Genomic DNA, 12,268 nt, shown 5'->3' with positions numbered 1-12,268 from the left:
GACAAGTTCGAAAATTTTAGATTTGTACATCTCAGGATACATGGCTCCCTCAAGTGCAATTATGTATATCAAGACGTACAGATCTACGATTCTCGAACTTGTCACGCCAGCAAGTCGATTGAGTTTATCAAGACTCAAGAGAAATATATAGCCCAGCTGGAACGGTAGTGGAGCCCACCACGTCACTTTCTCAACTGTAAGAGGTGGTGCAGACGTGGATGGAAAGAATGATGATGTCAGCTGACGTGGATCTTGCTAACAGATGAGATGATGGGTTGGACTTGTTTTTTTATCTTTCACACATGATATAATATATGGTGGGCCCACACGTATTCCGGGTTATAGGAGGCTTAATGGTAACGAGTTGGGTAGGTTTTGGTTGTCTTCCGTTACTCACACTTCGAAGAGACGTAACTAACAAATCAAGAACAAAAAAAACACAAAAAACAAAAAAGGTAAATTACAACTTGACCCCTTGTAGTTTATCATAATTTCATTTTAACCCCCTAATATTTTGATAATTTCACTTTCCTCTCTTATAATTATCTAAAGAATTCACTTACCCCTTGTCCATGTCAGTGAGTCGATTGGGTATGCCACCTGATGAGTCATTTTATCAGGACTCATATTCTTATTTTGAGTCCTGATTTTCCTTAGATACATAATTGTACATCCTCAAAAATATGTAAAATTGTATATCTTAAGAAAAAGAATCTCTGATTGGAGCACATGTCATGTCAGGGATCGTTTGGTGGTGCGTGTCAGGGGGGTGTCAAGACTCATTTCAAACTATAAGGGTCAAAGTGTAATTTACACACAAAATAACTAGTCATTTTTTAAACCCCTCGCTAAGTCTTCTTTTTTTCTAAGGTCGCCCTTAAGTAATTTGACTTTACAAATAGAAAAGAAAAATATCTTGTTCATAGACTTTTTTTCTTAATGGATCTCGAATTGATCAATCACACGAGCACGCATGTATTTAAACATTCCAAATTTACAAAACTACTCTTATTAGGTTTCACGTGTCACACAATGGATAGCCTTTGAGATTTATGAGCAAAACATTTTTCGAAAATATGGGTTATCATTTTACTCTTAGTCCTTGTATTTGCCACATGGCTCACCCACTTTTCTTGTCTATTGACCCTTCAACTCTAATGGTCAGCTTAAAAAATTAGATTTTAAACATTTGATCATGTATATTTTTAAAATTCAAAATTCAATCTAAAGTCATTTTCCACCTTGGGAGGGAAAATGAATCATCGACTCATTCCATGTGAAAATGATTTTCTCACCTAATATTATTCTTTCACGATTATCCTTGCCCCCAAAACTGAGAACCATAGTTTTAAAGCTCAACTTGACTAAAATGTCCATCAAGTCGATAACTTGTGAGATGACTAGAAAAAATCAAATAAAAAGATAAATTTAAAAATATGTAAAAATAATTTTAATATTTTCAAATAAATAAAATATATAATTTTGTTCACCACAAAATATATACGGATAATCGTTCAATAGGCACAATTGTAAACAACATTCTAGACAAAGTTTTGTCTTATATGACTAAAAAGTTTTGGAATGGGCTGATTTTTTGTGAGGATGATTTCTATGTTAAGGAAGTCATCCTCACAAAAAATCAGCATATTCTGAAACTTCTAACCCTAGGAAAAGGGGTTACAAACTAATAGTAAAAAATGACGATCCACGATTTTTCAACTTATAAACTAAGGTTTGAAATTTCAAAATGGGTTGATATTTTGTGAGGATGATTTCCTCACCGTAGAGATTATCCTAAAAAAATCAGCTCATTCTGAAACGTTTAGCCCATATAGGACAAAACACTTTGTCTAGAAGTTTTTGTCTATGAAACCCAACCCTATATATATAGACGTTAGCATTCCCCATATATATATAGTTCGCTCATGTCTATAGCACAAGTATCCTCTTTGGAGGTTAATGGGGTAAAAGTAAAAATAAATAAAGTTGGAGGGATATTATTAAAAAAAATTGAGACTAAAAAGATAGAAAATAAAAAATAATAAAATGAGTTTAAAAGGAGATATAATAACGTTAGACAAGTGAAGAGGAAAGACAAATTTATTCGATGAATTGGTTTCATACGAATATTGAATTAAATCACCTAGAAATCCAATCAAGCTAGTTTAAATGAGTTGGTTAAATTTGAAATGGTGGAATTTATTTTTCCATGGCCATCATTTTCCAAGGATTTCATGTTTCCTCAAAAATAAATTTTTTATATAGATATATATTTAAAAAAATAACTTTCAAATACTTTTACATTATTGATTAGTAATTTTTTTTAGAGTTGCTATTGCCACACCAATTTTTACTAATGACACTAATTTTTAGGTAATTGTGCATAGTCAGTGTGGTGTTAGTAAAAGGTGGTGTGGCAATAGAAAAAGAGAAAGATCCATATCCATTCATTTTATGGGTCCCACATTTTATTTAAAAATCAGAGGGAAAGAATTATCTCCATCTATCAGACTTATGAGCCACAAGTGTAGATGAGGTTCGCCACTTGGCCTTCAGTTAATTGGGTGAGCTTAACCAGCCCAGCCAACGTCATAAACCCTAAGCACGTGCGATGCGGCGTGACAACGATGTTTTTCGGTTTACCCAATGTGCTCACACGTGACTTGGCGGGAACCTGGTTTTCATGCAAGAAAAGTGGTGGAAAGAACGAGAGTATTATTTTATTTTCTAAAGTTAGAATAAAATAAATTAATGAAAGCTTGTCTTTGTCATAAATCCAAATAAGAGAAGGCTTTGCTTTCAATAGAAAGTAAGTTAATATTAGAAGCAAATTACATGAAACTTCCTTCTCTTGCAATAACCGAAATCCTTCCCCCACCCCCAATTGTCTCACATTCTTTGTTTGAACACTATAAATTTTTGCATCATCTTCAAATATTAAGATATTTATGTAAACATAATCAACTTTTGACGAATTTACGATTTTGGCTCATAGTTCATTTTAATTACCAAAACGTGAATAATAATGATATCGAAGGTTTAAAGTGAATATCTCGCAGGTTTCAAGTGACTATTTGGCTGGTTTCGCTATTTTTTAACAAGATCGTCACTATATAAACTAACGAGATTGTCATTGTGGGGAAAAAATCTAGCAAATTTGTTATTTTAAACCTGTAATCTTGTCACTTGAAAATTTTGTGATTTGCACGATCACGTTTTGATAATTAAAATGAACATTGAGCTCGAATTGTAAAGTCGTCAAAAGTTGTCCAAGAAATGGTAATTTACCTTATAATGTTTTTTTTTTTTCTTTTTTTTAAATCATCTCAAATCAAATAAATAAAGATATATGAACCCTAAAAGCATATATGTGAATGCAAAATGTTAGATGGTCTAAGGTATTTGGACTATGTAGAGCCTAGATCAAGGTGCTTATTAGGGGCATATGAATGGTTCAAATTACAACTTGGTCCTTAGATGTCATGTTTAGATCAGGTTTGAAAAAAAAAAAAAAAAAAATCCAAAAACATGCATTTCTCCCAACAAATCTTGACTTACAAAATGGACGGTCAATGTATCCAAAAATTTAAAATTTAAAATTTAAATTCAACGGTGAAAAAAATCTTTTTGAAAGAATTTTTTTCTTAGAGTTCATAAAATTTTATGCTCTGCATCCATGTGACAACCGATCATGTATTTGGGCACCACATGGACATATGGCTCATGTAGGTAGGTGGACCTTTAGTCCATTACTCCATAACGCCATCTCAAATATGAAATGGATTTTTTGTATAAAAATATATATATATATATAAATTTCCCCCACTTATTTTAATAAGATTAATGTTGGAGTGACCTTAGTGGAGGACACACAGGAGACATCTTGACGTGGTGGCATGTGCATGCCCGTAGATGTTTTTTCTCCGAGATACGAGTAAAACACATCTACGGATATGCACACACCACCATGTCAAGATGACTCCCATGTATCCCTCGTTGAGGTCACTCCATAACAACTCTTTTGATATATGTGTGAAATGTATTTTTGTGCACAAAAATAATAATTCCATCTCGTCTCTTAATCTGTAAGTTATTTCAAATTAAGGAAATAAGTGTATACAAAAGTAAAATATATATATGTGAGTAAAAAAATATATATTTGAAATAGACTTCGTAAGAAAAAAATTCAATTTATCTAACTAATTATAAGCAATAAGAAACTTGTAAGAATATTTTGATTGGTGCAGCTAATTTGGAGTTTTCTATGGTGTGACATGTGAGTACTCAAGTTGGTCTATGGTACAGTTGATGAGGTTCATGAACTGATTTGCTACAAGGGGATAAGCTTTTCCCTTTTAAGAATTGTGGAAAAAAACTTAAAAGATTCTCTCTTTCATATTATTTAAAGGGAAAAGTTACTACAAGTGTGAAATGGAGATTTATTCAACATAAAAAATAAATGTAGCAATAAAAAAGTCTTTTAATTTTGCAATTTGATCGAACTGTGGAAAGTATATATATCCATAGGTGTCTATAATATTCATGAACTGATTTATCACATGATGGTGACCAAAATCAAGCCATCTCTTTAATATTTAAAATTAAATGGAGTTCTTACTCAACATGAAAATAAATGTTGCAATTTAAGAACCTTTTAATTTTGCAATTAATTAAAGTATGAAACATATGAAAGATGCCTGTTCCAGTCTATGAGATTCATTGAACTTATTTATCACATTATAGTGACATAAATCAAATATTCCATCTTTTTAATACTTAAAATTCGAGAAAATCATGAACAATTGCCCCAAAATTCAATTTGAAATATTGTTATAGGATTCCAAAACTTTCATGACAAGAACAAGTGAGAAAATATTGAAATTGGATCAATCCAACTTGAAACAAAGATAGAAAAAAAATTGAATAGATGCACTAATTCAACAAAAGAATAGATGTACATGGGATTTATATTCATGGGTTCTTTCTCAATTCTCTATAAATAAAACTGCAATCTTTATGGTTTACAAATCATGAAATCTATACAGTATTTCTAAAACCCAAGAGACCTTCTACTATGAATGAGATTGATCTATTTTACATCCTTCAGTAGTTCCACAAACATTCTAAATCTACAACTGGGCCTGATGAAGAAGGAACCTCGAGATCTCCGTAAGACCTTGTACTTCCCATATCTTGCTTCGAAAGCACAGATGAAATCTCTGTGTTTATATCGGCACTCAACCCGGTTTCTTGTGAGTGGCTAACCATAGAGTGGTTAGATGAGAATTGCTCTACCTTACACTGCCTCTTTAAACCATAATTATCATGGGTTGCACCCAAATCTCTTAAGATTGCTTGATCAGGACCATTAAATCTTGGAACTGAATTATTATTCATCTCTTGATGCAAGTAACCCGAATTCGAAGATGCTTGATAGGATAAGAGAGGATTTGGGAGAGAATTTTGAGGATAATAAATGGAGTTTTGAGGTGTGTTATTTGGGTTTCCTTGGTTGTTGGTGATGGTGTAGTTGTTGGATATAAAAAAGTTCTTGTTGTCATTCTGATCATAATCACCCATGCCCATGGAGTAGGAGAGCTGATTTCCATCTGACATTCTCATCCCTGATGTCGACATCGTCCCGTTGAATTTGCCTTCGTTGTCGACGAAGCTCGAACTAGGTCTGTTTGTATTGAAGTAATTAGGAAGATCCAATAGAGGTGGCAATGAAGGTGATGAATCAAATAGATCATTCTGATCAAATGAGTTCATCCTCAACATATCTAAGATTGGACTCTTCTTGATCCCTGTGCTCTTATGAAAAACCCTAGAGACAACCCATCCATCCTGCAAAAATATATAGAATTAAAGTTAATTTATATTCTCCAAACAAGTTTTAAAAACTTATTTCGAGACTACCTCGACAAAAAAAACATTCTAAAACATTCAATTTTTTGTTCCGATCTCTACATAAATACAATCTTGTCTAGAGATTGTAAAAAAATCGAGATTGACTTGACCGAAACATTAGAATTTCTGTTCTGATTTGAGAGTGTACGAAAACTTTGAACCATGCATCAAACAAAAGAATAAAAAAGGGAACATAAAAAAATCTCAACTTTAGCCAAACAAAAGAGAAGAATGATTACAAACCCATAAATTTGAACTAAAAAAGGAAAAAAAAAAAAAAAAAGTACCTTTGCAGTTTTAGGGAAGCTGTGGTAAGAGAATTTGCCTTCAAGTCTGTATTCATGCATGACCCAATTGGTTTTCTCTCCTTTTGGAGCTCTACCTCTATAGAAAACAAGGGTTTTCTTCATCCCAACAAGACAATTCTTCCCTTTGTAAATCTCTTTATCCTTTCCTGTGGCCTTCCAATAACCTGCATCAGTTGCTCTATTTGTTCTCATACCTGTGGGGTACTTTCTATCTCTTTGGCAAAAGAAATACCACTCTTTCTCACCCATCTTTGCCTTCTCTGATAATTAAAATCACACAAAATATATTAGATACAAACATCTAATAACAAGTTTGGAAAAACCCATTAAAAATAAATAAATAAATAAACTTACTTGGGAGATCCCATGGCTCAAACTTATTCATGTCTACTTCTCCTATAGCTCTTGCACTAAAGTTGTTGTTCATAACCTTTTCTGTAAGATAATGGGTTATTATCTCTTCATCTGTGGGATGAAATCTAAAACCAGGAGGCAAATCTATAACATCTTCCATGTTTACACCTCTAATAACTTCAATCTCTATAAAATCAATAAATCTAAAGAAACCAAAATTCCCAACCTTTACAAGATTGTAAATTAATACAAATCTTTACAAACAAAAAACAATTGCAGAACTAGTTTCAGACCCCTTCAAAAGTCTAGAGAGAGAGAGAGAGAGAGATTTGAATCAAGTGTTAAGAAAGAAAAAAATAGGGAAGGAAGTAAGCTTAAATAGAGAAAGATGCTTGCTTTGCAAGGAAATTGTCAAAGAAGCCTCATGTGTGATTTTGACTTCTATGTTTTGTACTTCTGTTATATATGTAATTATATATAAGTAATTCTCTCTCTTCACATTAAAAAAGAAAGAAATATAAGATGAGATAGAGAGAGAAGGAAAGAATATTCAGGCCAGTTCGACCTAACCCTGAACTTTCACAATTCTGAATGTTCTCTCTCACTTTCTATTCAAGATTTGGAAAGTTTCCTTTCTTTGCAAATGTCAATATTGTAGGTGAAGACGGCGCAGCCTGAGTTGGGGTGGTTTGGCTTGGCTTGGCTACGGCTCTAATCTACCCAAAGCCAAGTTCAGCTCCTTCTATGTGAATTATAAATTCTAGCTATAAAGCAGACCGTTGTAACGGTCTGACGTTGTCTCTTAAGGGCAGAATTTGCTCACAAAGCTCACAGAAATCTGGAATCCACCGATCACCTGTACCTATGTGTTTTAAATGGCATTCTTAATTTACAAAAATACCTTTATTAATTACAAAATTACCTACAATATTGACATTTGCTTGACGTGGCAAATACCAAGGAGTTTGTGAGTAAAACAAACAACTCGATCAAATAGATATAAATTTTAAAGGAGTGGTGATAATATGCCTCCCCACGTGGCAAACTCAATGGACTCCCCTGACGATGTGGGTGTGTCAAAATCATAGATTTTATGCATTGGGATACACAATTGCACATCCCCATAAGTTTGTGTAATTGTGTATTCTAATAAAAGGAAATCTATGGTTATGATACAACCCACGTCAAGGGAGTCGATTGAGTATGTCACTTGGAGGAGTTAGAATATCACGACACTTTTTAAAATGATAAGCTAAAAGAATTGCTATTGTCACACCAACTTTAACTAATGCCACACCAGTTAATAGGTAAATCATTGAAGAATTGCTCATAGTTGGTGTGGCATTAGCAAAAGTTGGTGAGGCAATAACTGCTCTCTAAACTATTAAATTAGAATTAGGGTTTATAAGACACATTATAAAAGTGCAATACAAGCACTTGGGAAATTGAATTTTGGATTGAAAATACCCTTTAAAATATCTTTTTTATCAAAATACCCGAGAAGCTTATCCCCAAAGTGTATTTATTGTGAGGGCACACGTTAACAAGACCCATGAAATTATTTTACCCTTGGTAGGTACTAGATTGTTGCATGATTAATCCTACTTTTGGATTACAATGAATCACTTGCCAACCTATTTGTGAACTCATTTATTACAGATTGTTGAATTTTCTTTTTTTCATTAGGTTGGATGAATTCAATACTACAGTAGATGAATCAAAATATAAAAATTCAATGTCTTTGTTTAAGAAATTCGATTACACGAGGATGTTAGAATTAATTCTCCCCAACTTCGAATTTCCAAAAAGTCATGACTTCCTAAACAATACACTGACATGGTGGTGTGCACATAAGCATAGATACTTTTCACTCATATCTCAAGGAAAATCATCTATGGTTTTGTGCACGCCACCACATTAACATAGTGTCGTAGGAAGTTTGTTCAACTTTTCTTTCAATTTTTTTTTTTGTCTTTTAGTATATAAAAAAAATGTATGAATATTTTGAAACTTGTAAATATAAATTTCTTTATGACATTCTTGAAAAAGCATTTTTGTAAAAGGAACAAAAGAATATTTAAATTTTTTATATTTACAAAAATATCATCCAACAAATATCAAAATGCCTTTATATATATATGGAAAATGATAACATCCCCAAGAGATCTTGGAGAAAGCTAGATTTGAAATCACTACCTAAAAGTCTCATTGCAATTGGTGAACCAACCAATCGATAAGACCAAGTCCACTACATTGGGAATTTTTATAATTATATTAAAAGGTTTGAACATTTTTATCATGACAAATTTTATCGACACCTCAAAATACTCTATAGGGCCTACCAATTTTTTGGGGTACCTCTATTTACTTCTAAAATTTAGCCCCTAATTGTTGTCATCTTGTCATGTGAAACAATTTCAATGATTTGTGCTACTCTGATTCCATTGATTCTAACGATTTTGACTAGTATCAAACTTATTCATGATTTAGAATAGGTCCTCCATTACTTTTCACAAATATATCGACACGTTTGGTCGAGCAAATCTTGAAAAGGTGTAAAATCTTGGTGTATCTTCACAATGAAGATAGCCTTCAATTTCGATGATTCATGCTACTCTGATTCCATTGATTCAGACGATTTTGACTAGTATCAAACCTATTTACGATTTAGAATAGGTCCTCCATTACTTTTCACAAAGATATCTATACATTTGATCGAGCAAATCTTGAAAAGGTGTAAACTCTTGGTGTATCTTCACAATGAAGATAGCCATTGAATTCTTATAAAAATCATTCACAGTAGTAAGCAATTTTATTTTAATTTGAGATTTTATTTATGAGATTAAAGTCTGTAATGACAAATATCATTGTTTCAAGAGTGAAAATCGAACATGCTTAAAATCATGTTAAAGACTTACATCTGACAGTATAAAGCCCATGCCAAGAGTACACATACGACACGGATTATACGTAATTTTTATTTATTGTGTCAATATTGAACATCCAACATGCTTAAAACCATGTCAAGAGCTCACATCTGACATTCTAAAGTCCATGTCATGAGTGTACATCAAACACAAATAAAAAAATGAAGTAAATATGCAATATTGGATTGCATCAAATGTGGTGTTTACATTCATTTCTTAAAAAACTAAAAAATAAAATAAAATTTATATCCATTTCATTTTGATGCATTGAATTTTTATTCGTCAAACACTCTAATTATTGGATGGAGAAGAAAGAATGTAGAGAGGGGGTTTAAGAATGAGAAGTATGACATAAATCAACATTTTAAAAATATATATTTTAAGGATTTCAAGGAATGCCACTAAGGATTCAACGATATTTTTCATATTTATGAAAAATATAGAATTTTTTGAGAAAATTTTAATTTCAGTTATCAATGTCGTGATCAATATTGAGCCTTGAAATTTTCGACATCTTGATTCATTGGAGAAGTAAATGTACTGTAGATAGAGAAAAATGAATGTAAAGAGGGATTAGTTCGTGGGGTGCCCTTAAATTTTTCCCTTTCAAAATTCTTTTTAACTTTGGAGGGCCTTAAGAGTATTGTGGCGTGTCAATAAAATTTCTCTTATAATTATGATTAGGCTTATGTAAAATTTTATACTAAAAAAAAATAGAAATCTATTAATAGATATGTAAATAATAAAAAAATGAGAGAGCTCATTGGCACCCCAGCTTTTACTTGTTCTCGGTCATTCACTTATTTTTTTTAAATTTTTTTGTAATTGGGATGTAATAAGTAAAAGTTGGGTTGCCAATAACAACTCTCTAAATACTTATTAAGAATTATCTGGCTTGGCTTTCTTAGTATCAATCGGCTTGCTCTCCCACCGCCACGAGAAACGCGGAGGAAAAATTCAAAAGCCAGCTAGATGAAAATCAGCGCGTTCAAATCGAAGCCGACATGAAGCTCACTAATATGAATGGTTAGCACTAGCTTTAAGATTTGGCCACATGTATTACGTGTCAATCTTTGATTGCGCCGTAAAAGCGGCTGAGATTTTACCACGTGGTCAATGTTTATCTATGTTTTTTTTATATTTATTACGTAATAAATTCATTAAATAAAAAAAAAAAAAAGAGAACGTGTGGGCCCGACGCTGCGCGGATTTAACGAAGGAGCCTAACTAACTCTACTCCTTGACTTAAGGGACCGACTTAAGGAAGCTTCCGCTGCTGACGCACAGTGACGACATCATACATCACATACATCGATACGACACAGACCGTTAGATCAAATTACCTATTTCAGTTTTAATTATGGCCCACTGATTATCGAGCTGATTGGTGATATGTAGAGCTGAAATCGTACTTTTTTAATTAATGCCACCGGAATGTTAGGCACTTATTACTTTGACTATAAAGTATAAACCATTGGATGGGTTGACTTTTTCTATGATTGGTAACCTACTCTTTTAATAACCATTCAAATTTTGACTATAAATCAGATGGATAGGGTTCTCTAGTCGGCAGAATTTTGAGATTCGACCTAACAGTTGTGATATTGTTGACTGCTCCAACAATGGAGATGGAATTTGAGAGGATATGCTTCCCCATTGACAAAAATGTTGAGGTTGAGTAGAACAAAAAAACGGGAACACATCACAACCCTACGATTGGCGATGAATCAATGGGTCGGGTCGATTTTGTACTGATTCGATATGTATTGGATTGGATTTTTAATGGATCTCAGTTCTGTAAAGTCTCTGACATTTTATCTAATCGAGCCCTCATTAGATTAAGTACATGATTGATCTAGAACTGATCTAATAAGATATCGAGTCGGAATCTTACTGTTAAATTAGATCCTTATAGAAATTCAAATCTTTGATCTAGACATGAAATAATTATTGAATTGAAATGGATCGAATTTTGAGTCTAACTAGTCCATTGATAGCCCTACTCAATCAGATAAGCCTTGCTTCATGATCCTCATCAAAAGCAAAATGAATGAAAACTCACATCACTTAGCACCTAAGCCTCCATATCTTGCTTATGAGTAATCACATGGTAAGTGTGAGGGCACGTACCCTTGCAAGCTATCTTGTGCTTGGTAACATTAATATAGATTTCAATCTTCTAGATCTTTGTCCTCAAAACTAGAAGGTTATTTTCTTATCTCCTTTAAAAGGGTGGTTATATCTCATTCTCCATGGAGACGGAAAATCGTGATTACGAAAAGTTGAAAATGAGATCAAATAATATTAATATGGTTGGGTGGGAATGTCATGCTAGCATGTAACATATAGAGAGAATGGAAAAAACACATAATCGATGGTAATAATCTTGAAAAAATGTTCATGATCTCCTGAAATCAATGAAAACATTAGGAAGGCACTTGTAACAAAAGGAAGAGAAATAAAATTTCTAAAAATGGAAGGTCTAAGTTTATATTAAGGACAAATAAAATTGGGTAAATTGTCATTTCGATTGAAAGTGACAATCATGAGTTGAATACGACGAAATTTCAATTCCGTATAATTGTTCATTTAAATTCCCAAAACGTGAACAGTGAGATTGTAGGTTTTTCAAATGATAATTTTGCAGATTTAAAGTGACAATCTTACTGATAATTTTTTTAAAACTAAAGTGACAATTTCGCTAGTTTATATAGTGACGATCTCGCTAAAAGTAGTGAACTTGCGAGATAGTCATTTGAAATCTGCAAG

At 32.7% G+C, this 12,268-nt stretch overlaps 1 protein-coding gene across 1 annotated transcript; it reads right to left on the bottom strand.

Moving 5' to 3' along the window:
- Positions 1 to 4,951: 4,951 nt before the first annotated feature.
- On the bottom strand, positions 4,952 to 7,141 carry LOC147383722 (NAC domain-containing protein 79-like). Its single transcript, XM_086426590.1, has 3 exons — positions 6,573 to 7,141; positions 6,198 to 6,478; positions 4,952 to 5,847 (listed from the first exon to the last, which is right to left on the bottom strand). The coding sequence occupies exons 1-3, from the start codon at positions 6,730 to 6,732 to the stop codon at positions 5,104 to 5,106; spliced, it is 1,185 nt and encodes a 394-aa protein (XP_086282716.1). The 5' UTR covers positions 6,733 to 7,141; the 3' UTR covers positions 4,952 to 5,103.
- Between the last annotated feature and the right edge of the window lie 5,127 nt (positions 7,142 to 12,268).

The sequence above is a fragment of the Akebia trifoliata genome, chromosome 15, assembly GCF_017979445.1.
Source record: "Akebia trifoliata isolate Shusen 1 chromosome 15, ASM1797944v1, whole genome shotgun sequence".
NCBI lineage: Eukaryota > Viridiplantae > Streptophyta > Magnoliopsida > Ranunculales > Lardizabalaceae > Akebia > Akebia trifoliata.
Note: the sequence above shows the minus strand (reverse complement) of the source record. Positions and strands in the feature narration are given on the sequence as shown.

Coding starts and splice junctions, on each gene's coding strand:
- LOC147383722 (XM_086426590.1), bottom strand. CDS start 6,732: ATGGAAGATGTTATAGATTTGCCTCCTGGTTTTAGATTTCATCCCACA. Junction 6,479..6,572: donor TGAGCCATGGGATCTCCCAA/GTAAGTTTATTT, acceptor TTTAATTATCAG/AGAAGGCAAAGATGGGTGAG. Junction 5,848..6,197: donor GCTTCCCTAAAACTGCAAAG/GTACTTTTTTTT, acceptor ATATTTTTGCAG/GATGGATGGGTTGTCTCTAG.